The sequence below is a fragment of the Elgaria multicarinata genome, chromosome 20 (genome assembly GCF_023053635.1).
Source record: "Elgaria multicarinata webbii isolate HBS135686 ecotype San Diego chromosome 20, rElgMul1.1.pri, whole genome shotgun sequence".
Taxonomy (NCBI): Eukaryota; Metazoa; Chordata; class Lepidosauria; order Squamata; family Anguidae; genus Elgaria; species Elgaria multicarinata.
Window position 1 is genome coordinate 13365400 of NC_086190.1, and position 26294 is coordinate 13391693.

The 26294-nt window shown below is 46.6% G+C and overlaps 1 protein-coding gene across 1 annotated transcript in view; it reads left to right on the forward strand.

The window, feature by feature from the left end:
* C1QTNF12 (C1q and TNF related 12) overlaps positions 1–25901 on the forward strand; it is a 47134-nt gene extending 21233 nt beyond the window's left edge. Inside the window, exons 3-8 of the mRNA XM_063145078.1 lie at positions 2142–2253; positions 3946–4154; positions 15192–15300; positions 17207–17297; positions 23898–23976; positions 25803–25901. Of these exons, the coding sequence (XP_063001148.1) occupies positions 2142–2253; positions 3946–4154; positions 15192–15300; positions 17207–17297; positions 23898–23976; positions 25803–25901 (699 nt within the window). The remainder of the gene's footprint in view (positions 1–2141; positions 2254–3945; positions 4155–15191; positions 15301–17206; positions 17298–23897; positions 23977–25802) is intronic.
* The last annotated feature ends 393 nt before the right edge of the window (positions 25902–26294 follow it).

Sequence of the window (26294 nt, forward strand, 5' to 3'; positions counted from 1 at the left end):
ATAACTCCAGTTATGGGGGGAGCCTCAGAAACAATGAACCAATAGATAGGTCTCACCTGTCGGGAAGAGTGTTGCCCAAATTCATACCGCCAACAGCTGTAGCTCTCTGGGTGGTTTACGGAGATGAAAAGCTCGCCAACACATCCCCCAAACGATTCCCGCAGAAACGTATAAACAGAGACCGCACCCAGAGACCCGCCTAGCTCTCAAACGGTTTTAAACAATTGACAATAAGGAAAATTCAGGACCAGATTCAAACCTCGTCGTGCGTTGCCAAACGCCTGAGAGCCGGAAGTGGTGCTCCTGTTTGCACCAAGCCCAACGCTCTCTTCCCAGCTCACGTTGCAGGCTCCAAGGTTTGAAAGCTGATGGGGCAGTGGAGATGAACTCCCCTAGGCAGGTTCCAGCGGAAGGGCAGTAAATTCACTGGCTCTGTTCAGATGACACTCTAAGCATTTTGAGCTAAACCTTATGGCTCAACATATCACGTGAACCTTCCTAACCATGGTGGCTCCATAACCACGGTTTAAACATGCTCACTAACCATTTCCGGCTTAACCGTGGCTTAGCGTGTTGTCGGAACAATCCCACTTCTGCCACCAGTTCCTCCCAAATGCTCCCACCTTCTGAGGAAAGGGGCTTCCTTTCAGGAGTGCAGGAGAAGATTTAAGGCTGAAACGTTTACTCCCTCGGGTATTTTTTGTTTCACATGGCATTGCATGAAAGCGAATTTTATTTCTAAAAGCGTTTTCCGGGGTACCTTTTGCAGAGGAAGGTCAGAGAAATCCTCAAGGGCATCAAATGAGTTCAGATTTGGATGAATCTGACCTGCAGGTTTATTTATTTTATTTATTTATTTATTTATTACATTTTTATACCGCCCAATAGCCGAAGCTCTCTGGGCGGTTCTGTAGCAGACCTGCTATTCCAGAATTGCATGGTCTCTGTGGATTTGCGGGCCAGTTTTCATATATACTTTCTGGATTTCCCCCACAAATATTGCTGTAGAAAAATGGGTAAAATATTTTTTTTTAAAAAAAATCAGACAAGAATGCAGATTCCCCCTATAGGCTTAACGTATGAAAATGTCCTTTTAGGTTCTTGGATTTTTTGCAAATTTTGGGGGGGGGGATTTTCACATTTCGGGAGGGAGGGTTTGCACATTTGCACAAGTGTGAATTTGTTGAAATTCAGGAAATGGTGTGTTGGGGGGGATGGATTCTGCCACTAAACGGGCGATGGAACAAAAGGCAATGAAAATCCACAAAATGGAACAGATTCTACCAACGCCACACATTCCTCCTTATTTATTTATTTATTTATTTATTTATTGCATTTGTATACCGCCCCATAGCTGAAGCTCTCTGGGCGGTTCCCATAAGATAAAAACACTTAAAAACAATATACAAAGATTAAAAACCACAAACCCCAGCAAAATACACATACATTTAAAACCACTGTATACAACTTTAGAAACGATGAGCCAAAAAAAACAGACTCATGGTCATTACATATTGCTAAATGCCTGGAAGAAGAGGAAAGTCTTGACCTGGCGCTGAAAAGATGACAATGTCGGCGCCAGGCGGGCCTCGTCAGGGAGATTGTTCCACAGTTCGGGGGGGCCACCACAGAGAAGGCCCTGTCTCTTGTCGCCCCGCCTCTGAGCTTCCCTCGGAGTAGGCACCCGGAGGAGGACCTTAGATGTTGAACGTAGTGTTTGGGTAGGTTCATGTCGGGAGAGGCGTTCCGTCAGGTATTGTGGTCCCAAGCCGTGTAGGGCTTTATAGGTTAAAACCAGCACCTTGAATTGGGCTTGGAATTCAAGGTGCTGGTTTTGCATGACTTGCAATAACTCAGGAAAGGATAGGTACATGTCAGAGTTATTTCTCCATAAGCAGCACCAGATGTGGCTGGATCGTTTTCCCAGGTGGGCTGGATTTGTTCTGAGGTTCAACGCTGCCTGCTCTAGAGGAAGCACAAGGATCCTAATGTGGATTGGGACCCTAGCATGGGCGGGTAGGGTGGCTCTAACTCTCCCTAAATATAAATGTTGTCCCAGCAGATGTGTGGCCACCATAATGCCTAATGAAGTTTCTGAATGTCTTCTATTTCTCCTCCCCAACCCACTTTTTATTTTTTAGCGAGGGCTCATCGGGCCTCCAGGTCCCCCAGGCCCTCCTGGACCCCCCGGCGCTCCTGGTGCTGCAGTCACCCAAGAAGTCTTATTGCAGGAATTTAAAGAGATGTTAAAAGGTAAGCAGGCTCAAGTACGGCGTATACATTCTCTCCCCTACTCGTCCTCTCACGCTCTTCTCCCCTTCTCAGATGTCATAGAATCATACAATCATAGAATAGTAGAGTTGGAAGGGGCTTATAAGGCCATCAAGTCCAACCCCTTGCTCAAGGCAGGAATCTTAAAGCATCCCTGACAGATGGTTGTCCAGCTGCCTCTTGAAGATCTCTAGTGTGGGAGAGCCCACCACCTCCCTAGGTAACTGGCTCCACTGTCGCACTGCTCTAACAGTCAGGAAGTTGTTCCTGATGTCCAGCCGCAATCTGGCTTCCTGTAACTTGAGCCCGTTATTCCGCGTCCTGCACTCTGGGAGGATCGAGAAGAGATCCTGGCCCTCCTCTGTGTGACAACCTTTTAAGTCTTTGAAGAGGGCTCTCATGTCTTCCCTCAATCTCCTCTTCCCCAGGCTAAACCTGCCCAGTTCTTTCAGTCTCTCTTCATAGGGCTTTGTTTCCAGACCCCTGATCATCCTGGTTGCCCTCCTCTGAACACGCTCCAGCTTGTCATACATGACTTTGGACTGTGTTAAAAGCCCAGACCTCTTTCAATAAAGCCATGTTTTGAAATCAAATAAATCATCCAAATAAATGTTCCAGCCTTTCCAACAGAAAATGGCGCTGAAGGCAGCTAACAATACAATCTAGGTTTAAAAAGCAAAATCTGAGTTAAAGTATAAGATAAAAACAAACAAGCCAAAACCCAGTTGAAAACCCAGTGGTCAAACAGATAAACATCATTGCTGCCTAGGGTGTTTTGTATGTAGGCAGGATATAAATTGAATACGTAATAATAATAAAATAATAATAATGATCACCAAAACAGTTTTTTTAAAGTGCTTCATAGAATCATAGAATAGTAGAGTTGGAAGGGGCCTATAAGGCCATCAAGTCCAACCCTCTGCTCAAGGCAGGAATCCACCCTAAAGCGACAGTCCGGCTTGTATGCCAAAGGCCTGCCTCAATAAAAAGGCTTTGCGTATTGGCAGAAGGGCAACAGGAAGTGGGCCAACTTAACTTCCCACAGTAGGGAGTACCAGAGCCTGGGAGCAGCCACCAAGAGAGCCCCCTCAATTGTACTTCCTATGGTAATGGGACCGAAAGAAGGTCTCCCTCTAAAGATCTTTAAACCTGTACAGGCTCATATGGGAGAAGGTGTTCTTTCAGTACGAGCCAAGAGAGGGAATGAGGATGATCAGGGGTCTGGAAACAAAGCCCTATGAAGAGAGACTGAAAGAACTGGGCCTGTTTAGCCTGGAGAAGAGAAGATTAAGGGGAGACATGAGAGCACTCTTCAAATACTTAAAAGGTTGTCACGCAGAGGAGGACCAGGATCTCTTCTCGATCCTCCCAGAGTGCAGGACGCGGAATCATGAGCTCAAGTGACAGGAAGCCAGGTTCCAGCTGGACATCAGGAAAAGCTTCCTAACTGTTAGAGCAGCACGACAATGGAACCCGTGAATTAGGGAGGTCGTGCCCTCTCCCACACTAAAGAGGCACTGGACAACCATCTGTCAGGGATGCTTTAAGGTGGATTCATGCCTTGAGCAGGGGGTTGGACTCGATGGCCTTGTAGGCCCCTTCCAACTCTACTGTTCTATGATTCTGTGAGATGATTCTGTGAGATGACCTCCTACATTATTCCTTTTCTTTCAGAAGCCACTGAACGGAGGTCCGTTCCGGCTCTGCCAGCCCAACCCAGCGAGGTCCCCCCTCTGCTGCTCTCCTTGGAGGAGCTGTCCCCCGAAAGGCAGGCGGAGGAGCTGAGCCCCTACAAGCGGGTGGAGGAGGCCTTCCACTGCAAACTCAAGGGGCAGATAGTGGTGGACAAGAAAACCTTGATGGAACTCCAGAACTTCCAGATGGTGAGGAAACCACTGAACTTCCAGTAGCTGTGCATGTCTTGTTTTGAGAAGGCAGGAGGCCTTGCTACGCCGAAGAAGTGGATGGATTTGGTGTGTGCTCATTAAAAAGAAAAGTCACAGTGATTTTGGCCCAGCGTGGCCTGCCTGGAAGTGTCCCCTCTATTTTGTGCAAGGCTCACCTCTGCCGGAGAGCCACGGCGAGTCAGAAAAGACAAGACTGTGCCAAACGGGCAACTAGTCTGGTATAAGGCAGCTTCCTTTGTTCACATCTAGGGATGGCGAACAAGCCATGTTCGAGACCACCAGAATGGGAAAACTGCACAAATTGAGAAGCAGTCCAACGTGAAATTGACACAGCCTTTCCCCGCTCAATTTGCACAGATGCCCTAAATTTTATTTTATTTATTTATTTATTTATTTATTTATTTATTTATTTATTTATTTATTGCACTTATATACCACTCCCATAGCCAGGGCTCTCTAGGCAGTTTACAGAAATTCTAAAATTAAGATAAAAACAAGTATACAAAATTTAAAATTCTAAAACACAGAACATACACACATCAAGCATTAAAAACGGTAAAAAAAACCCCTAAACGTGTGTGTGATTAAGATGTGCCGCCATATTGCCTGGGCAAAGAGGAAAGTCTTAACCTGGCGCCGGAAAGATAGCAGCGTTGGCGCCAGGCGAGCCTCATCAGGGAGATCGTTCCACAGTCTGGGGGCCACCACCGAAAAGGCCCTGTCCCTCGTTGCCACACTCCGAGCCTGTCTCGGAGTAGACACCCGGAGGAGGGCCTTAGATGTTGAACATAGTGACCGGGTATATTTACGTCGGGAGAGGCGTTCCATCAGGTATTGTGGTCCCTAGCCGTGTGTACATTCCCTACATTTACGCAAATGTCCTAAATTTGTGCACGTTTTCCAGTTCCTCCATAGGCCAAAGTACTCTTGACTTCAGTCTACCGGGGAAATTTGTGTAAATCAGACGTGAGCATCTGTTTAGAAATTTGCTGACATTGTTGACAGACGTGTGCTCGCTGTCAGAGTTGAGAGTGTGCGTCCATGTTCTCAACTCCGATTTCTCATCCATCCCTATTCACAGCTTCTTCAGTCATGTGCAGTGACAAGGCAGTGGTGACCTCAACCAGTTATTCGTGATGTGAAGAACGAGCGAAAAGGGGTCATCTCCAGATTGGAGGACTTCCTGGGCAAAGTTTCCTCTGGTGGGGTTCCGTCAGGGCCGGCCCTCCCATTAGTCAGAGTGAGGCAGTTGCTTTAGGCGGCAGATGCTTGGGGGCGGCAGGAAAATATTGGAGAACAGATCTGTGGGCTACATGTCTTGCTCTGTGCCCCCTAGGCTAGCCAGCCGCCTTCAGATCCATTGGAGGAAGATGTTCATCCCCAGTATTGAAGTAAGATTTATCTGCTAGTCAAACGGGCCTTTGTACTTGGAATGGGAGTGGGTGCCATCTTGTTCGTTGCCTCAGGCAGCAAAATATCTTGGGTCTCACTCTCTGTCAGTGGGGCCGGGTAGCCTTCCCTGGCTGTCAGCACTGGGCAGCTGGGTTTGGCTACCCTTATAAATCCTCACAATGCCCCAGAGTAATGATAAGATAGAGGCATTGTGGGAAATCATAAGAGCAGCTAGATCCAGCCACCTGGCATGGCTGACAGAAAATAATAAGGGGGTCCAAGGTAGGCATTAGCAGCCCTACAAGGCCCCCGGCAATTTCCCAAGGAGTCCGGATGCTGGTGCCGGTTGTAGAACTGCACGGCCTGGGAGCCTCAGGTTTCCCAGAATGCATTGTACCTGTGTGTACCTGGGAGGGGTGTGTGTGAGTGAACATGATGGTTCCTTGGAGCGTAGACACTATGTTTTGGACGGATAATCCTGGTGCCAGTCTAATAGGGCACCGAGAAGGAGACTCAAGACATCTTAATAGCCATCGGTTTCCAGGCAGGGGCTTTACTCGAGGGTGTCTGTTTCTCCCTAATTATGCTTGGCAGACGCCTGGCACTTCCCCATGCCAACGGGCACATTGGTGCCAGCTCTCGAAGGCCTGACTGGGACTCGTTCGGCGCATTGAGGCAGGCTGCGTCTGCCGCTGCGCTGACGGAGAGGGCTGTCTCGGGGCGTTGAAAGGGAAAATAGGCCCGTGGCATGGCAATGTTTCAACACCCTCATTTTGGGGTGCGTCCGCAGACATCTCTTCATCCAGGGCTTAATGGGCACTGAGCGTCTTTCAGTGCATTAAGTACTATTAGACGAAAACACTCTGCATTAGTAACAGATCGCTTATTTTATGGCATTTTGAATGTCTGATTGCACTGCGCGGATTGCTGGGCACCTTTCGTTCTGCTCATTGGCGGAATCAGATTCTTTTCTCCAATTTCCCTAATTTGCACAAATTCGCGAAGATGTGCAAAACCCCCAAATGTGCAAAAAAACAAAAAAACAAAATGTGCATTTTAAAGCTTTAGCCTATAGGGCAAATGCAGATTTTTGACTGGTTTTGTTTTTTAACTCCACATATTTTTCTATAATTACATTTGTGTAAAAACTTCCCCTCGATTTTCCCCCCCCTTTAAAGTCCACAGGTCTGTGGAATCCACGTGGCTTGGGAAAAGCCAGCCTGCTACAGAATCTATAGGTTGAATTCTTAGGAATCTGAATTCATTTGATAACTTGGCAGATTTCCTTCACGTCTGTAATCTCGAGTTTGAATTTCTCCCCCACTCTTATGATCCTAGAATAATAATAATAATAATAATAATAATAATAATAATAATAATATCTGAACAAAATTGGTTTTCCGTCTTGCCTGTCACCAAGGATTAGATCCAAAACCATTCAGCCCAGTCGCTCCAATCTTAAACCTGGAGGACTCAACACTCCAGTTATGCCTGCACATGAAACTATAGGTTGTCAGGTATGGCTTGATTGAAGCAAGAGATGCTAGAGCATTGCCTTTGGGAGAAAGGACAGGGCTGAGAATCAATGATTTGCTCATTCGGGGGTGGTCCTTGCCAGCATTTCCTGAGAACAGCTGTAAACATCTCTGAGATGCACGTCCCTCCACATCTCAGCAACTGAGGCCTTAGCTAGACCGGGCTTTATCACGGGGCCAACCCCGGGATCATCCCTGTGCATCCACATGATGCACAGGGGATCCTGGGATCAGGGAGGGATGAACCCTCCTTTGCCCCGGGATGGAGCCCTCCCCTTCGGGCCCGCTTTTTCCACGGTCCTGGGCTGAATGTGTGGCCCGTTGCTGCAGTTTGACCTGGCTCTGTGCGATTACTCACACGAAGCCAGGAGCCGCCCATAGGGGTTAGGGTGAGGAGAGCGGGGAAACTAAATTAATTTTTTTTAAAAAAAACTACCTTCAGCGCACGAACGTTCGTGCGCTGCTTCTCCTTTTTTTAAAAATGGCGGGCATGAGGTCATTGCGCCTCACGTGAAAACGGAGGAGGGATCTCGCATTAAACACAACGTGAGATCTTCCCTCCTCTGTCCTATAAGGTAGGATTATAAGGTAGGTCTAGCTAAGGCCTAAATCAGATTGGTCTGCCATTAAATCAGATCGGTCATTCTCCGGGTTTAAGGTTGTGTCAGGCAGCTTCCCCCCTTGTAGAGATCCCATTATCCCCAGCCCAACAGGGTGCTGGATGATGGGAGCAGCAGTCCGGGTTGGAGAAGGCTGGTGTAAGTCATCCGGCAGAGAGTCTAATTGGTGAAGGGGTTAACCAATTAGACCATCACTCCAACGCTGTTTTCCTCCTTCTTGGAACTTCACGCTGACTCTTTTTCTTTGTTGCATGTGTGTGGGAGCGGGAGAAGGGAGGAGACAGTCTACGACTTGGGATGTTTGAGCTCACTCGGGTTCAAGGGCCTCCACTTCGAAGCTCAATTCGCCTTGCTGTCTTTTTCGTTTGTACATTTTGAAGGGGGAAAGTGTGTGTTTCCAATGGGGGAAAAAGAGCATTTTGAATGGGAAAAGTGCGCATGTGCGCATTTCCAATGGGAAACATGTGCACTTCCAATGGGAATAGTGTGCATTTTGAACGGGGAAGTTTGCATTTTGAATGGGAAAAGTGTGCATGTGTGCATTTCCAATGGGAAAAGTGGTTATTTCCATTGGGAAAAAGGTGCATTTTGAACGGGGAAAGTTTGCATTTTGAATGGGAAAGGTGCACATGTGTGCATTTCCAATGGGAAAAGTGGGTATTTCCATTGGGAAGAAGGTGCATTTTGAATGGGGAAAGTTTGCATTTTGAATGGGAAAGGTGCGCATGTGTGCATTTCCAATGGGGAAAAGTGTGCATTTTGAATGGGAAAAGTGCACATGCGCGCATTTCCAATGGGAAAAGTGGATATTTCCATTGGGGGGAAAAGGCACATTTCCAACATGAAAAGTGTGCATTTCCAATGGGGAAAAGTGTGCATTTTCAATGGGAAAAGTGCACATTTCCAACAGGAAAAGTGTGCCTTTCCATGAGCATTTTTTCAAAAGAGCCTACTTTCTCCCCATTGACTAAAGCATGAAAAAGTGTGGGTTGTTCTTTTTTAAAAATGCACATTTTAAATTGCCCGTGTTTTGAACAAGTTTGCAAGTTCAGAAATGTGTAAATGCCTTCTGAATGATGTGCTCCCACTAGGGAAGTCAGCTGCCAGGAAATCCAGCCTCTTTGGAGAATAATAATAATAATAATAATAATAATAATAATAATAATAATAATAATAATAATAATTCTTACCCACCTCTCCACTTGGCTTGCAGTTGCTGTAATCTGGGAAACTTTTTCAAATCTTTTTTTATTTGCATAAATAGCAATTGTGCAAACTGCAGCCGCGATTTGCACAGATGATGCCAATTTTGGCCCCAATTTGTGCGAATTGCTATTTACGCATTGGAAACCCAAAAACGTGAAAAACTGCGAGAGGATCAAGTTGGGCTAGCACGTGAGAAAGGGAGTCAAATTCCAGAGGGCCAAACGGATGAATATCCGGTGAGTTTCACCTCCTGGATGGAGTCTTCTGACATCCATAGTAGGGATGTGCTCTGCTTCTCCTCGGACCGGAGAAGCAGGAGTGGATTGGGGGGCTTCGCCTCCCATTAAGGCAGAGGCTAAGAGGATTGGGGGGAGCCGCGGAGCATTGCAGAGCGGATCGAGGTGAAAGCGGATCCTTCGCCTCTATCCTGAGCTCTGCAAAAAACGTAAGGGGGGGTTATTTGGCCCTGCCACTGTTGCTGCAGCCCATGGTCCCACGGCTGCTTCAACTGAGCCCGAGGGCAGCCTAGTCTTCCTGGTTGAGTCCTCGGGCTCAGTTGAAGCAGCCGTGGGACTGTGGACGGATGCAGGTAAGGGAGAGGAGGGAGGGGGGTTTACCTGGCCCTGCTGCCACTGCTGCCCATGTGGCGACGGTGGCAGAGCCAGGTAAGGGGGCAAGGGGGAGGGGGGTCTTACCTGTGTCTAGGGTGACCATATTTGGGAAACCGAAAAAGAGGACACCTAGTGTGTGTGTGGGGGGAAGCAGCTTTCTGAGTCCTGCAGAAAGTACGTTATTCCCCCGCCACCTTAAAGAACCCGATTGGAGTGGAGGAGGGGAAAGGATTTCATTCTGCACCACCACCATCCACTCCAATTGGGGCCTTTTCTATAATGTCCACGAATGACCCACTTTCCCCTTTAAGACCTCAATTGGAGCTCGGGGTGGGGGAATGATGTGCCTCAAGAACGCATGTCACTCCCTCCTGCCATGCTAATGGCAGCCTTAAAGGGGGAGGTGTGTCATTCCAGGACATTATTGAAAATGATAGAAAATCCCCCCTGACACCATGGAAAGAACAAAAACCAGGACAAATCCGGGGAAATCCTGACAGTTGGTCACCCTACCTGTGTCCATCCTGGCCCATCCCAGCTTCACTAGAGCCCATGGCTCAACCAGGAAGTGTAGGCCGCAATTGGGGTCTACAGTTCCTGGTTGAGCCGCGGGCTCTAGTGAAGCTGGGATGGGCCGGGACAGACACAGGTAAGAGGGAGGAGGGAGAGGGGCCTTACCTGGCACCACTCCCCGCCACTGCGGAGCTCTGATTCAGAGCCGGAGCTCCGCAGCCGAGCGGAGTGGCCCCTAGGCGGATCGAGGTGGGGCGGAGCGGGCCCGATCTGCAATTTGCGGATCAGGCGCGAAGAGGATTGGGGTGGGTGGGTCCGTGCACAGCCCTAATCCATAGTACCCACTCGTGTTCACATGGGGTTGTGGGGGTGTGAACAGAGCAAGTTCCAACGATTTGCAAACTCAAATGAAGTTCTCATGCATCTCTAGTCTAGAGAGAGAAAGGGGAGCGAGAGACAGAGAGACGTGAACAAACAAGACCACTTTTATCCAGCAGTAATTTACTAGCGCTGGGAAACTGTCTCCCATTTCAAGTCCGCGGTTTCGGGGGAATTAAGCCGCCACCTCCGTTTTCGTTTAATTGCTTTTAATGAAGCAGGCGAGGAATGGAGTTGTCAGAGAGTGCTGGCAGTTCCCTTTAATGCTGGGGGTAAATCTGGAAGGGAAATCAAAGGCTCCCGGCAGCCCACCGAGAGAGCGACGCAGAAGCGCAAAGCTGCCATATGCCGGGCCTTTGGCCGTGTTGATTTCCCCAACTCCTGATCAGCGCAGTGGCTGAGTTCCGCAATAGACTCATGACGTGAGGGTGTGGCATTCATGACGTTCGTTGGATGCCACCCTAGGGGTCGTACACCGCCCAGAGACTGGGCAGCTTAAAATGACAGCAAGAGAGCAACCCTATGGGCCCGAGACTGAGTTTGGAGGGGCATGAAATTGTCTGGATTGCCAACAGTGCTATAACCTTGGAGCTGGGAACTAGAGTATGACAATGGAACAGTTCCCTAGGGAGGTGGTGGGCTCTCCCACACTAGAGGCCTTCAAGAGGCAGATGGACTGCCCTCTGTCAGGGATGCTTTAGGGTGGATTCCTGCACTGAGCAGGGGGTTGGACTCGATGGCCTTGTAGGCCCCTTCCAACTCTGCTATTCTATGATTCAGGAAAAGCTTCCCGACTGTTAGAGCAGTATGACAATGGAACCAATGACCTAGGGAGGTGGTGGGCTCTCCCACACTAGAGGCCTTCAAGAGGCAGCTCGACAACCATCTTTCGGGGATGCTTTAAGGAGGATTCCTGCATTGAGCAAGGGGTTGGACTCGATGGCCTTATAGGGCCCTTCCAACTCTACTATTCTATGATTCAGGAAAAGCTTCCTGACTGTTAGAGCAGTATGACAATGGAACCAGTTCCCTAGGGAGGTGGTGGGCTCTCCCACACTAGAGGCCTTCAAGAGGCAGCTGGACAACCATCTGTCAGGGATGCTTTAGGGTGGATTCCTGCACTGAGCAGGGGGTTTATTTATTTATTTATTTATTTATTACATTTTTATACCGCCCGATAGCCGAAGCTCTCTGGGCGGTTCACAAAAATTAAAACCATCATAAAACAACCAACAAGTTAAAAACACAAATACAAAATACGATATAAAAAGCACAACCAGGATAAAACCACGCATTGGACTCGATGGCCTTGTAGGCCCCTTCCAACTCTGCTATTCTATGATTCTATGATCCCCTCAGAGCCAGCATGGAGAGAATTGAACTAATTGGCTCTATGAAGATGCAAATGAATGGAACCAATGACAATGGAAGCCATGACCTAGGGAGGTGGTGGGTTCTCCCACACTAGAGGCCATCAAGAGGCAGCTGGACAACCATCTATCAGGGATGCTTTAGGGTGGATTTCCTGCAATGGGCAGGAGGTTGGACTTGATGGCCTTCAAACTCTATTATTCTATGGCCATGGCTAGACCAGGCCTATATCCTGGGATCATCCCTGTGCATCCAAATGACACACAAGGGATCCCAGGAGCAGGCAGAGGCGACCCCTCCATTTGCCTGGGATAATCCTTAGGTCTAGGTAAGGCCTACGATTCTAAGTTCTCTCTCCTTAAAATCCGAAAGCAGCCGCAGTAGAACCGCCAATTAGAGGATTTTTTTACACACACACACCCCAAAATTGGCGTATTAAAGTTAATTTTCTCCTTCTCCCTAACGTGAGCCAAACCCACACCGCAAGAGCCAAAGACAACGAACACGGAGTTTATCTTAGCCTAAGTCTGCTAATCTCTCCTGTGAGCTGTATGACTGGAGACGTCTCCCTGGCTTGGGAAATGCCACTCGGGGGTGGGGTGGAGTGGGAGGCTTAGGGTCTGTTTGTTTCCCCGATGAAATTTAGAAACGACGATGAAGGAAAACAAAAGGCCCCTAAGGTCTTCCTCAGCAGAAGAAAGCAGTTAGGCAGCCAGTGTGGTGTAGTGGCTAAAGTGTCAGACTGGGAGTTGGGAGATCCGGGTTCTAGTCCCCACTCGGCCACGGAAACCCACTGGGTGACTTCAAGCCAGTCACAGGCTCTCAGCCCAACCTACCTCACAGGGTTGTTGTTGTTGTGAGGATAAAATGGAGAGGAGGATTATATATGCCGCCTTGGGTTCTTCGGAGGAAAAAAGGCGGGATAGAAATGCAATAATAAATAAAATAAATCTCGGGATGTGTGAAAGCCACCCACGCCAGTCCTTTTCCAGCTTCATTGGCTGCCAGTCCAGGTCCGGGCCCGATTCAAAGTGCTGGTATTAACATTTAAAGCCCTAAACGGCTTGGGGCCAGGCTATCTGAAGGAACGCCTCCTCCCATATGTACCTGCCTGGACCCTAAGGTCATCCTCAGGGGTCCTTCTCCGCGAGCACCTGCCAAAGGAAGTGAGGCAGGTGGCTCCCAGGAGGAGGGCCTTCTCTGCTGTGGCACCCTGGCTGTGGAATGAGCTCCCTAAGGAGGTTCGCTTGGCACCTACATTATGTGCTTTTAGACACCAAGTGAAGCCCTTTTTATTCTCCCAGCATTTTAACAGTCTATAAATAAATTTTAACTTGGTGTTTTAAATTCGTAATTTTGCATTGCTGCTGTTTTTATCTGGTTGAGCTTTTATATTGTATTTTATATTATGGTTTTATACTGTGGTTTTATACTTTGAATGTTTTTAATTTTTGTGAACTGCCCAGAGAGCTCTGGCTATTGGGTGGTACAGAAATATAATAAATAAATAAATAAATAAATAAAGAAAGAAAGAAAGAAAGAAAGAAAGAAAGCCACCCCGGGAAGTTGGGCTACCCGTCTTTAAACGTGTTTGGCTCCTTTGGAAACCCTTTCTGAAAGAGCTGCCGTTGTACATCTAAGCCAGTATTACCTGCTCTGGCTGGTAGCATCTCTCCCAGGTCTCAGGCAGAGAATGGTCTTTACCATAACCTCATCCTAGGAATGGAAGAGAATTCTGCAATGGAATCAAATGACTTCAGGTTTTTATTGATCTGACCTGGGGATTCCGCAGTGCACCAGCTTCTCTCCACTTGGGCAGATTCCACAGAGTTGGGTTGGATCTACACAACCACTTTGAAATGGTTTATAATGGTATTGACAACCGTTGGGGCCCAGGACATATTCCATACACTGTTTTCAAACAGTTTTCAAAGTGTTATATCTTGCTTAGTGTAGATCTGGCCCTGCGGACTGTTAGTCTAACTTTCTGGCATTTTGTGCAAATGTAGTAATAGAAAAATACACTTAAAAAAAGAAAAAGAAGAAGGCCCAAAATTCATATTTTCCTCATAGGTTAAAGTGTGAAAATGCATTTTGGTGCATTTTGGCGAGCACAAATTTGCACAAGGGCGAATTTGCGCAAATGTGAATGTGTGCACATTTAGAAACTTAAAAACAAAACTCGGATTGTGTGGATGAGCAGAGGGCAGAATTACACAATCTATACGTCTCTCCCCCATTTCCCCCTGGAGAGGCCTGGCATTGAACCTGAAACCTTTAGGATGCATAGCTGGGACCCAAACCATGTGTTGCTTCCTTTGAGGAATAAATCCGATACTAGCCTAGAGGGCTGTGCGTCCCCTTTCCACCAGGGCTGACTCAGGAATAAGGAAGAGTGAAGGAATCGCCTCAGACAACAGATGCTGAGGGGTGGCAGTGCCATCCCCCCTGCTGTTTCAGGAGGGAGTTTTTCCAGCTGTACCTGGAGAAGCAGGACATTGAACCTGAGACCTTCTGCATGGAAAGCAGATTCTCTACCACTGAGCTATGACCTTTGTAGTCTAGCATCCTGTGGCCGGATGCTTGAAAAAAACAGCCCTCTCATTAGGTTGGGGTGGGGTGGGGTGGGACTCGTAAGGGCGGGTCCCCGTGGTTCGCTGAGTGGTGGTCACAGACTCTCAAGACACAATTTCTCTCTCTTTAGAAGGTTTATTACGAGCAGCCTGCAGTGCTGCAAGGTGACAGTCCCAGAAGACCTGAGGAACTGCCCAATAATTTCAGGAAAGGTTAACATATTTATAGGGTCAGTTCTCCTCAGATACAATGGCAGAACCTTCCCACCAATCATTATACAGCTCTGCAATACACTAACCAATGAGAAGCAAAGCAGTTGGGCATGTACTTCCCTGACTAGAATACCATAAATGGATATTGCAATAGTTCCAGGAAATACAGCTCCATCTGTTTCCTTTTTTTGGTTAGCTTGCCTTAAAAATATCTCACTCCACCCTCTATTTGTCTAACCGTCTGTCTTGTGACATGGCATTTATGCATGTGCAAAGTGCAGATAATTCTAAGACGAGATGGGTATTGCAATCCTGGAACATCTGTTCCTTTGTGGTTACTACTCTTCCTGTCCTTGCTAGGAGGCTCGCACTCTGACTAATGTGTCAACACTTCTTGTTGGTTGAGCAAGTGTTGCTCAATATATTTTCAGCTACAGTTTGCATCAAATTGCTATAGAACTTAATTTCTAATAGAAAGGGCTTACATCAAAACAGGGTGGGCACAGACAAAACAGCCCATCCGCACATTTCCTCGACGGGGGAGAGTAACGTGGTAGGAATCTCCTTTGATTCAAAACCAGTGTCCTTTTTCTCTTCACAGCCCTTAGCCAAAGGAGCATTCCTCCGAGGATCTGGATTAAACTTAACAACGGGGAGATTTATAGCATCCATCTCCGGCATTTATCAGTTTTCAGCCAACGTCCACATTGGTGAGTGGGAGCATCTGCGAATGTTACGGGTGGGGTTAAATGTCCCGTATTTGTTTTTAATGTTCACTGTTTTTAACTTTTGTAAACCGCCTAGAGAGCTTCAGCTATGGGGCAGTATATAAATGAAATAAATAAATACATAAATAAAAGCTTGTGGGGTTTTCCTCCTCTTTTAGGCCACAATGTCTAATATAGGTATGGTGAGAGGAGGAGGAGGAGGAGGAGGAGGAGGAGGAGGAGGAGGAGGAGGAGGAAGAAGAATTTATTTTTATTTATTTATTTATTTATTTATTACATTTTTATACCGCTCAATAGCCGAAGCTCTCTGGGCGGTTCACAAAAATTAAAACCACAGTAAAACACCCAACAGTTTAAAACACAATTACGAAATACAGTATAAAAAGCGCAACCAGGATAAAACCACGCAGCAAAGTTGATATAGGATTAAAATACAGAGTTAAAACAGTAAAATTTAAATTTAAGTTAAAATTAAGTGTTAAAATACTGAGTGAATAAAAAGGTCTTCAGCTGGCGACGAAAGCAGTACAGTGTAGGCGCCAAGCGGACCTCTCTGGGGAGCTCGTTCCACAACCGGGGTGCCACAGCGGAGAAAGCCCCCCAGAAGAAGAGGAAGACCAGTTAGTTGGCACCATTGGCATCTGCCTTGACCAAAAGTGTGGTCTCAGGGTTGTTTAGTCAAGTAGATAGGTAGACAGGGAGGTTGTGGGCTCTCCCACACTAGAGGCATTCAAGGGACAGCTGGACAGCCATCTGTCAGGGATGCTTTAGGGTGGTTTCCTGCCTTGAGCAGGGGGTTGGACTAGATGGCCTTGTAGGACCCTTCCAAGTCTACTATGATTCTGTGATTCATTGCGCTGAAGCTGCAGTACCTTGGACAGTTCCAACCAACTGGCTTCAGCAATGTCAGGAGCTTGATTGAGGCCTGTTATCCCTCGCCGCCCCTCGTGGAAGAGTGAAGGGCCTTAAAGGGACAGTCCTCTAGCATCGATCCGAGAACTGCACTCATCTCAGTCAGCAACCTGCTTGTTCATTGGCGGCGTTATCAAGAAGGCCTCTGTTGTAAAGAAGGCCAGTTCCTCAGGGGAATCTTGCTGTCTTCGGGGATCCCAGTTCAAGGGGCTCCCAGCTGTCAAGACTCCCAGCTCCGGACTGGAGTCAGGATCTGAGGCTGGTTTCAAGCACTTTCACACCTGGCTTGTTCCTCCACTTCGGTGTCAGCATTTTGGCTATTGCTCATGGCCATGATAATTCACTAGCAACTTTCAAAGACTACCGTAGTTCTTCGATTCTAAGACACACTTCCCCCCCCCCATATAAACATCTCTAAAAACGGGGTGCGTCTTAGTATCGCGGGTGCATTTATCATTTCTTAGAATCAAAGCTTTTTTTCCTGTTGGTGGTACTGAAATTAGAGTGCGTCTTGCAATCGATAATTTGAAAGACCGTATTCTCCCTTTGAGATCTTCTGGAGAAGCCCTTCTTTCAGTCCCACCATCTTCACAGGCACGTTCGGTGGGAACATGGGAGAGGGCCTCCTCGGTGGCTGCTCCGGTGCTCTGGAACTCTCTTCCCGGGGAAGCTAGGCTGGCTCCCTCCTTGATGGGCTTTCGGAAGCAGGCTAAAACTTTTTCGTTCCAGCAGGCCTTTGGAGAATAATCTGATACGGTAATTTCAAAGGGGACGTAGCCCGGCTGCCTTAAATGGATCAGCGAGTCATCTTACAATTTTAGAGGCCATTTTTTGGTGGGTTTTTTTTTTAAGCATGCCTGAAATTATGCAATAGAAGTTTACAAACGCAGTATTCTGGTTTCTGAAGGGTCGGCACATCTCTGCAAAAATCTTTTGTTTCATCTCAACATTTCCTTCCCCTCCCCTTCTCTTCAAGACCACAGCGAGCTGAAAAGTAAACTGCAGCTTCGAGCAAGAGACAACGTTCGGGTACTGATCTGCATCGAATCCCTTTGTCATCGATACACGTGAGTTGCCTGGGTGCTTTATGTAGTGGACTACTGGGACCTGCAACAAAATGTTTTGGAGTGGAGTGCTCCTGCTCAGGGTTCCAGCCGTTCCATTCCCCTTACCCTGTGATTTTCTCAGCATAAACCAGAAACAGACCTATCCAGACAATGAGATAGTTCTCTCTACACTTTTTATGTCTATGTGTCTCTTTCATAGAATCATAGAATCACAGAATAGCAGAGTTGGAAGGGGGCTATAAGGCCATCGAGTCCAACCCCCTGCTCAATGCAGGAATCCACCCTAAAGCATCCCTGACAGAGGGTTGTCCAGCTGCCTCTTGAAGGCCTCCTTTCCCAGTCACTCCATTCCAGTCTCCTTTCCCTCTTTTTTTAATTTTTACATAAACCAGAAACAGACTTATCCAGACAACATGATGGTTCTCTCCACGCTTTTTACAACAATGTGTCAGGATTTTGTTCATCTCTCTCTCTCTCTCTCTCTCTCTCTCTCTCTCTCTCTCTCTCTCTCTCTCTCTCTGTGTGTGACATTTTGACACCCTAGGTGGTTGCCTAGTTTGCTTCTATTGCTGGGCCAGCCTTGGGTATAGAAGACTCAAGGATTGGGATTCCTGAAATTGTGGTTTCAGCTCTCTGTGTGTGTATTAGTGCTTTTACTCCAAATTTGAGAGGACCTTGTGCTAAATGTCCTCTGGTGAGTCCCTTCCAATGATGATAGCCCTGCTCATGTTCATGGAGGCCCTGAGAGCCTCACTTTACCTCAGAGGAGGACTCAAAGAGGAAGGCGGCTTCATCCGTAACCCATCATCTGCTACTCCAGGACCTTCCAGGCAAGAAGACATGGCCTTAGCAGATTCCGTGGACTCAGATGACAGCTCTCTGGTGCAGTCCTCACCACCTCCATTCCGTAGGAACTACCAGCTGCAGAATCTTTAAGAGGTAGACAGAAGGGCTGGAGTTAACACAGAAGGCTTCAGAAGGCCTCTGTGAGTTGCTAAGACAACAGCTCTTGCCAAGTGAGTTTCAGCCAGCATAGATTTGTCCAGGGTCCTGAAAGGTTGGATCTGTCCTCGGCTTTAGATTGGCTCCCCTGGGAACCTTGAGATCACCTAGACAGGACAGCACAAGGATCACCCAGCCAACATTTCAGCTTCTGAAAACTCTCTGGTAGTTGAGTGGTTCCAGAGCATGTGTGGAGAATGGCTGTTACCACAAAACGTGGAGTTTTCAAATGGCTGGAGTTTGGTTCAGGGCCTTTTCAGGCAGGCTCACGAGGGTTTGTCTCGCCTAGTAACCATCTGTACCTCTTCAAATGGTCTGCCATGTTGTGTAAAAGCCAAGGGATCTGTAATTCGTCCAGCAGAGGGCAGCAGTGTTCACTCAGGTCCTTTCCAAGATGTCTTCTTTGTTTCCCTTGCACAAGAATTTCCATTTTGGACTTTCTCCCGGTTGATTGTTCTTCATCCCTCACACCTGGCACTATTAGCAATAACTCGGCCGAAATGACGAAATAAAACTGTAACCGGATGGTTCTGCTGGCAGCCCTCAAAACCCCAGAGAGGCCATAAAGCAGAGTTGTGTTTGGGAACGTGGGCATGCCATATTACCACCACCCCTTCCTCGTGACTCAAATGGAACCAATCCCTCTGTTAAAAATTCTAATTTAAACCTTTTATTGGAGTACGGAGCAGAAGACGTGGAGCCTTGGGGAATAAATACCAGGTATTGTTCCTAGTGTTTTATTAGCTGGCAGAGAAGCCCTTGGGTAGGTTAAGGAGTTCTTATTTGTAGCAGGAAAGATGGCGGATGGCAAAACACCTGCCATTCCAATGACTTGGCCTTAGTGTGGGATGGTTGTGGCATCCATCTCACACTCAAAAGGATGGAATGGTGAGCATCTTTTCAGTTTGGGTATATACCTACAAGGATGCCTTCTTTTATTGCATCAGGCTGTTGGTCCATCTAGTCTAGAGCTACTATCATGGAATCGTAGAGTTGGAAGGGGCCTATAAGGCCATTGGGTCCAACTCCCTGCTCAATGCAGGAATCCGCCTTAAAGCATGCCTGACAGATGGCTGTCCAGCTGCCTCTAGTGTGGGAGAGCCCACGACCTTCCTAGGTCATGGGTTCTATTGTCATACTGCTCGAACAGTCAGGACGTTTTTCCTGCTGTCCAGCTGGAATCTGGCTCGCTGTAACTTGAGCCCATTATTCTGTGTCCTACACTCCGGGATGATCGAGAAGAGATCCTGGCCCTCCTCTGTGTGACAAGCTTCCAAGGACTTGAAGAGTTCGATCATGTCTTCTCTTCGTCCGCCAACTCTGACTGGTTGACATTCACTCTAGTTCTTTTCAAAACCTCAGTGTTTCTCTTCCATAAGAATGTTCATCTTGTTCCTTCCCTCAGTTGCTTCAGCTTATAAGGAAAATGGTGCATTAGGAATGGGCAGCATGAATTTGTCCATTTCGGTTCCCCCCAGTTTTAGGGATGTATGACTCCCCAAATTTCAAACTTACCAAAAGGTCTCCGAATTCTATCTTGAAGCTCTTTCGAACTTGAGTCCATATTAGATTGCAATCTTTGGTGTGTGTGTTTTTGGCATGACAACCCATGCATAATTTTGCGCCTATTTCCCCAAATGCATGCATCAGTTGCACACATGTTTGAGATGTATGCATTCTTCGCCTATTCTTCAAAGCCTGCGTATGTGCATTTTTTCAAAAATTATGCAATTTTTCATGCACATTTTTCACATATTTGAAAAGGCAAAGGCAACCATTTCACTGGTATTTTTCAGATACTGTGGACTGCTATTTTCTTGATACGCAAATCACATTGCAAGTGCAAAATGTAAGAACTTTGACCACGGATTGCATCTGAGTTCATGTCCACACCGGAAGATATAAACTGGGTAAATCCTGATCAAAAATAAACAGAAATGAATATTTCATACATCCCTACTCAGTTCCTTGGTTTTTCCATTTGAGCTGGATTTCTCCTGTTTCCACATCATTTTGATCCTTTTGTTTTAATTTAAAGTTTGTATAGAAATTCATAAACGCCCCCCCCCACATTTCTCTTAATGCAAACATTTTTGTATACCACTTTTGCCAAAGTTAGCAATTTTCACAAGCAAACTGCCCCGCTAATACAACGGGTTTTTGAACATCACTTCTCCTGATTCGTGCGTGTACACTTTCCCACGCTGTTCGAAGAAGCGCAAATTTTAAAAGGTAACCTTTTAAATAACTCTTTTAGCCTGTTGAACAAAAGACTGTGATTTTATGGTTTTAAATTAATGATTGTTGGTATTGCTTTTATTGGGTCTGTGACCGCATAATAAAAATCTGATCTGATCTGAAAAGGTAACCAAATTTCGGTTCACGGATAGGCTCAAAAGTGCAAAATCCGGCGGAGTCCAAACTGAGTAGATTTCTCCCCTATGCCTCTTTTGAGGCCATGACATTCTCTGGCTCCTGGCATGACTCTACCATCTGCCCAGTCTGGCTCTACCTCTTTATTAGGGCTTCACTGCACCTGCTAGGTGTGGCCATCTGGCCTTGTATGATACAAGGCCTGTCGCAATGTTGATTCACAAACATGTCCAAACCAGCCATGGGCTGGCAATAGGCAAAATTCTAATGTGCGTCTGTATATGTGTTGTTTGCCAATCATATGCAGTGTTGATGAGATTGTTGAGGGTTGAAGAGTGATTGATGAACACACCCCCATACTTCTACGGTATTCCTGTCAGGATGAGGCCCTGGGCTATTCTTATACAGGTGTGCAAATGGCTTCTTACAATTCTCCACATTATCAGAGCGCAGATGAATTGTGGAGACGGGGACCCATTTCACCACGTTTCTCCAGAAGGCAGTGAAAATCTCCTTTATAGTTTCTTGCACGGGCCGGGTAGGGGGGCACCATTAATAGGATAGAAGCTTAGTTTCTTTCTTTGGGGGCAGGGATTTTGGGTGCCAGAGGGCAGATAAACCTCCCACGAATACGTCTCCGCCCTGATAAGCCCTATGAAGAGAGACTGAAAGAACTGGGCATGTTTAGCCTGGAGAAGAGAAGATTGAGGGGAGACATGATAGGACTCTTCAAAGACTTGAAAGCTTGTCACACAGAGGAGGGCCAGGATCTCTTCTCGATCCTCCCAGAGTGCAGCACACGGAATAACAGGCTCAAGTTAAAGGAAGCCAGATTCCAGCTGGACATCGGGAAAAACTTCCTGACTGTTAGAGCAGTACGACAATGGAATCAGTTACCTAGGGAGGTTGTGGGCTCTCCCACACTAGAGGCCTTCAAGAGGCAGCTGGATAACCATCTGTCAGGGATGCTTTAGGGTGGATTCCTGCATTGAGCAGGGGGTTGGACTTGATGGCCTACAGGCCCCTTCCAACTCTACGATTCTAAGATTCTATATTTCTATGAATTCCTTTCCACAAGTGGTTGGTCCTGCCATTCCTTCTGTGCTACTTACAATAGGGAGATTCAATGCTTCCTAGGGGAAGCCCCGAAATGTGCAGAAATGCTAGTTTCTGGAAGGATGCAAGTCAGTGGACCTCCTTTATGCGATCTCTGCCAACCTGCCTCCTTCCAGAAATGAGCATTTCTGCACATATCAGGTTGCCCCAGGCCCACATGCACAACGGAACTGGTGATGCAGAAGAAAATCGATGGGAACAGAACCACCCCATTGGATTTGCCCCAGAATAAGGATATTATAAAGCCGGGGGTCTTTTATCCAAGTTTATTCTTATATGGGAAGTTATTTATGAAGATACTGGAAAAATATGTTTCTTCTTCTTCTTCTTCTTCTTCTTCTTCTTCTTCTTCTTCTTCTTCTTCTTCTTCTTCTTCTCCTCCTCCTCCTCCTCCTCCTCCTCCTCCTCCTCCTCCTCCTCCTCCCCCTTCTTCTTGGATAATGGACCGAATTGGTAGTACCTGCTTGTTTTTAGCTACAATAAAACAAGTTAAAACAAAACATTTTTTTTTACAATAGTATCAAATAAAGGCAAGAAAGACCCAAGCATGCCCTTTTCTTCATTTATGAAATGATTTGGGATGCACCAGAATGCAGAACATTCTGGTTTAGAGTTTGGCTCTTAGCCACTGGGAAGAATTTACCATGGTCAGCCAAAATTAGGCTGACAACTGCTACCCAGAGGACCTATTCTTCTGTCGCCCCCAGACTGTGGAATGGCCTGCCGGGAGAGTTTCGTCAACTTAATAGCCTTTCTGAGTTTAAGAAAGCCATAAAGACGGATCTCTTCTGGCAGTCCTACCCAGATGAATTTTAAATGTCCGGTTGTTATTTTAATATTGTATTAGTTTTATATGTTTTTCATCCATCTTATGAATGTTATGGTATTTTTGTATTTAATGATGTTTCCCGCCTCGATCCAGAGGGAGAGGCGGGTAAGAAATAAATAAATGGTGGTGATGTTATCATCAACAGTGCATAGTTAAATTATGAAACTCCATTTTGTAAGGGAGAGTCCTTATGGATTTCACAGCTTCATGACAGGTGAAGCTTTCTCCCATTTTCTGGATGCGTGCCAGTATGTGAGGGGCTAAGGGCAAAGGAACCTTCAACCATGAAAAAGTTGGCAACCCAACCAAGGTTTGGCATCTTTGCACCCGCTGTTCCCCTTCAGATTAGTTGCATCAGGGCTGTTCGAACCTTTTTCAGCATGAGGGTCAAATGACATTTTAGAGAAGTTCTTCAAGGCTGCATTATTGGGGCAGGGCCGAAAAAAGGCAGCACATTATAGCTTAAGTAGGATGACCCGATGGAAAGGAGGACAGGGCTCCTGTATCTTTAACAGTTGTATAGAAAAGGACATTTCAACAGGGGTCATTTGTATGCATGCAGCACTGGGTGAAATTCCCTCTTCATCACAACTGTTAAAGCTGCAGGAGCCCTGCCCTCTTTTGTGTCTGGTCAAGAGGGCAGGGCTCCTGCAGCTTTAAGAGACATTGCAGCTAGTTTTGTGAACCGCCCAGAGAGCTCCGGCTATTGGGCGGTATAGAAATGTAATAAATAAATAAATAAATAAATAGTTGTTTACCTCTGATGCAAGTCTGGCTTTCTCCCATTTGTACAACAGATTTACTTTCTATCAAGTTAACAAAATATGATGACGAGGGGATTTCACCAGGTGGTGGTGCCTGCATACAAAGGACACCGGCTGAAATTCCCTTTTCTATACAACTGTTAAAGATACAGGAGCCCGGTCCTCCTTTCCATAGGGTCACCCTAGCTTAAGACTCTTACCGCCAGTAGCTCTGCTCAAAGGGAGGCATTTCCACCTCTTAGAACGGGGTTAAAAGGTGCAAAAGGAGCCAGTGTGGTGTAGTGGCTAAAGTGTCGGACTTGGAGTCAGGAGACGCCCAGTTGCTGGGGAGCATGGGTGGGAGGGTGCTGTTGCACCATGTCCTGCTTGTTCATCCCTGGCCGATGGCTGGTTGGCCACTGTGTGAACAGAGTGCTGGACTAGATGGACCCTTGGTCTGATCCAGCATCAGGGTGCTTCTGATGCTCTGATGTTCTTATATTACGGCCAGTGAATGCCCATTTCCTTTTGCCTTAGGTCTTTGGAAGTTATTGCTGGCTTGGAGAGTAATAGCAAGATCTTCACTGTTTACGTCCATGGACTGTTGCAGCTGCAGGTAAAGTCTCATATCCTACAGAGCTCCTGGTAATGCAGTGGGAATGGGGTACATCAATTCATTGCAACAGGACCCTGCAAACCCGCCATTTTGAAAGAGCTTCCAACTGGTGGATCCCATAACCCTTTGCCTAAAAATCAACCCTCTGAGATCCACTATCCTCCTACCTCTGTCCATATTTGTTTTCACATTTCTTCACTCTTAACGTTCGTTTCGTCCCACACATTGGGAGTTTACCCAATCTCGTGGTTGGTTATTTCCCCCCAACGCTGAGAACGTTCTCAGTCTTTAAGTTTGATGCATTCTGAACTGCAAGAGAATGGTTTTTTAAAAAAATAAATAAATTAAAGATCGCATGAAAACCTGGACACGTTTTTGGTGTGCGTTTCTCGGAACGCATGTTTTGAATGCAACTTTACATAGAAAGGAAAGGAACCTCTCGTGCAAGCACTGAGTCATTGCTGACTCTTGGAGGAACGCCAGCTTTCGCTGACGTTTTCTTGGCAGGCCTTATAGCGGGGTGGTTTGCCGTTGCCTTCCCCGGCCGTGATTACCTTTCCCCCTGCTAACTGGGTACTCATTTTATCGACCTCGGGAGGATGGAAGGCTGAGTCGACCCGAGCCGGCTGCCTGAAACCAGCTTCCGCTGGGATCGAACTCAGGCCATGGGGAGAGTTTCAGCTGCAGAAACTGCTGCTTTATCGCTCTGCGCCACACGAGGCACATAAACTTTACATAACATATTTATTTATTTATTTATTTATTTATTTATTGCAAGCCATCTCATGAATGTCATGTACTTTGGAATGCAATTTCCCCTAATAGACACCTTTTCGTTTGCATTTTCTCACCGGGGAACTCTGTTACAAAATCTGGTCTAGCATATTATTATTATTTTACTTTTTTTGTTATGTTTTGTTATTTTGTTATTTTTATTTTAAACATCACAAACACCCAGTCTTTACACCATGTATAACACGTACAAACAAGGGTATACACAAAACAACTCCCCTCAAATACAATTAAAAAGACATTTAAGGATAAAGTTAAAGTATATTTTTTGCCCTCTTCATGCCAGAAATGCTGAGTAACTTCTCATTTACTATTTTATTTATTTATTTATTTATTTATTACATTTTTATACCGCCCAATAGCCGAAGCTCTCTGGGCGGTTCACAAAAATTAAAACCGTAGTAAAACAACCAACAGGTTAAAAGCACAAATACAAAATACAATATAAAAAGCACAACCAGGATAAAAACCACGCAGCAAAATTGATATAAGATTAAAATACAAACAGCAAAATTCAAATTCAAGTTAAAAATAAGTGTTAAAATACTGAGAGAATAAAAAGGTCTTCGGCTGGTGATGAAAGGAGTACGGTGTAGGCGCCAGGCGGACCTCTCTGGGGAGCCCATTCCACAACCGGGGTGCCACAGCGGAGAAGGCCCTATGAATAGTACGAATAGGGTCTCGCATAAATTTTGAAGGAGAGCTGCGTTTCGATCTATGCGTTGGTTTGGAAGTGCAAAATGAAGTGCGTTTCCCCTTAAAATGCGATCAGAAAAATTCTTTCGTCGGCCCTTATCAGGATGGGAGATGGTTGCAGTAGACCATTTCTGGTGTCTGGGTTGAAATAGAATCATAGAATCGTAGAGTTGAAAGGGGCCTATAAGGCCATCCAGTCCAACCCACTGCTCAATGCAGGAATCCACCCTAAAGCATCCCTGACATTGATCTTTTGATTAAACTGATATGTGGTCATAACCTCCTACTTTTCACTTCTGTTTCTTCTCCTCCTCCTCCCAATGGCATCTACGCTACAGGCTGGACAGTACACCTCGATCTTTGTAGACAACAGTGCCGGTGCGCCCGTCACCATTCAGAACGGGTCCGATTTCATGGGGATGTTCGTGGGCGTCTAATCCCAGATGACCCGCGGCGCAGGGTGGCAGGAGACTGCGTCTGAAGACTGACTTCCTTGTCTGGACTTGGAAACTCCATACCCGGAAGACCGCCACCTTCTTGCCGTTAGTGTCTCGTAGCTAAATGAAGCAAACATACTTTTCCCTTCTTCCAGGCGGGATGTGTAACGATGCTCCAAAGTATGGGGGAAGAGAATGGCTCGACGAACTGAATCGAAACCCAGATTTATTGGCAGATTTGTAGGGCACTTCCCCTTCCTCGGAGGCTGCCTTGCCATTTCGGTTCTGAGCCCACAAACTTGGCTCGCTCCAGGTAGAGCTTAAGACCCAGCTTCCGAAGGAAACGGCTCTCTTCTAGTCTGATCAAAGCCGCCCGGAGGGATGTGGCTACAG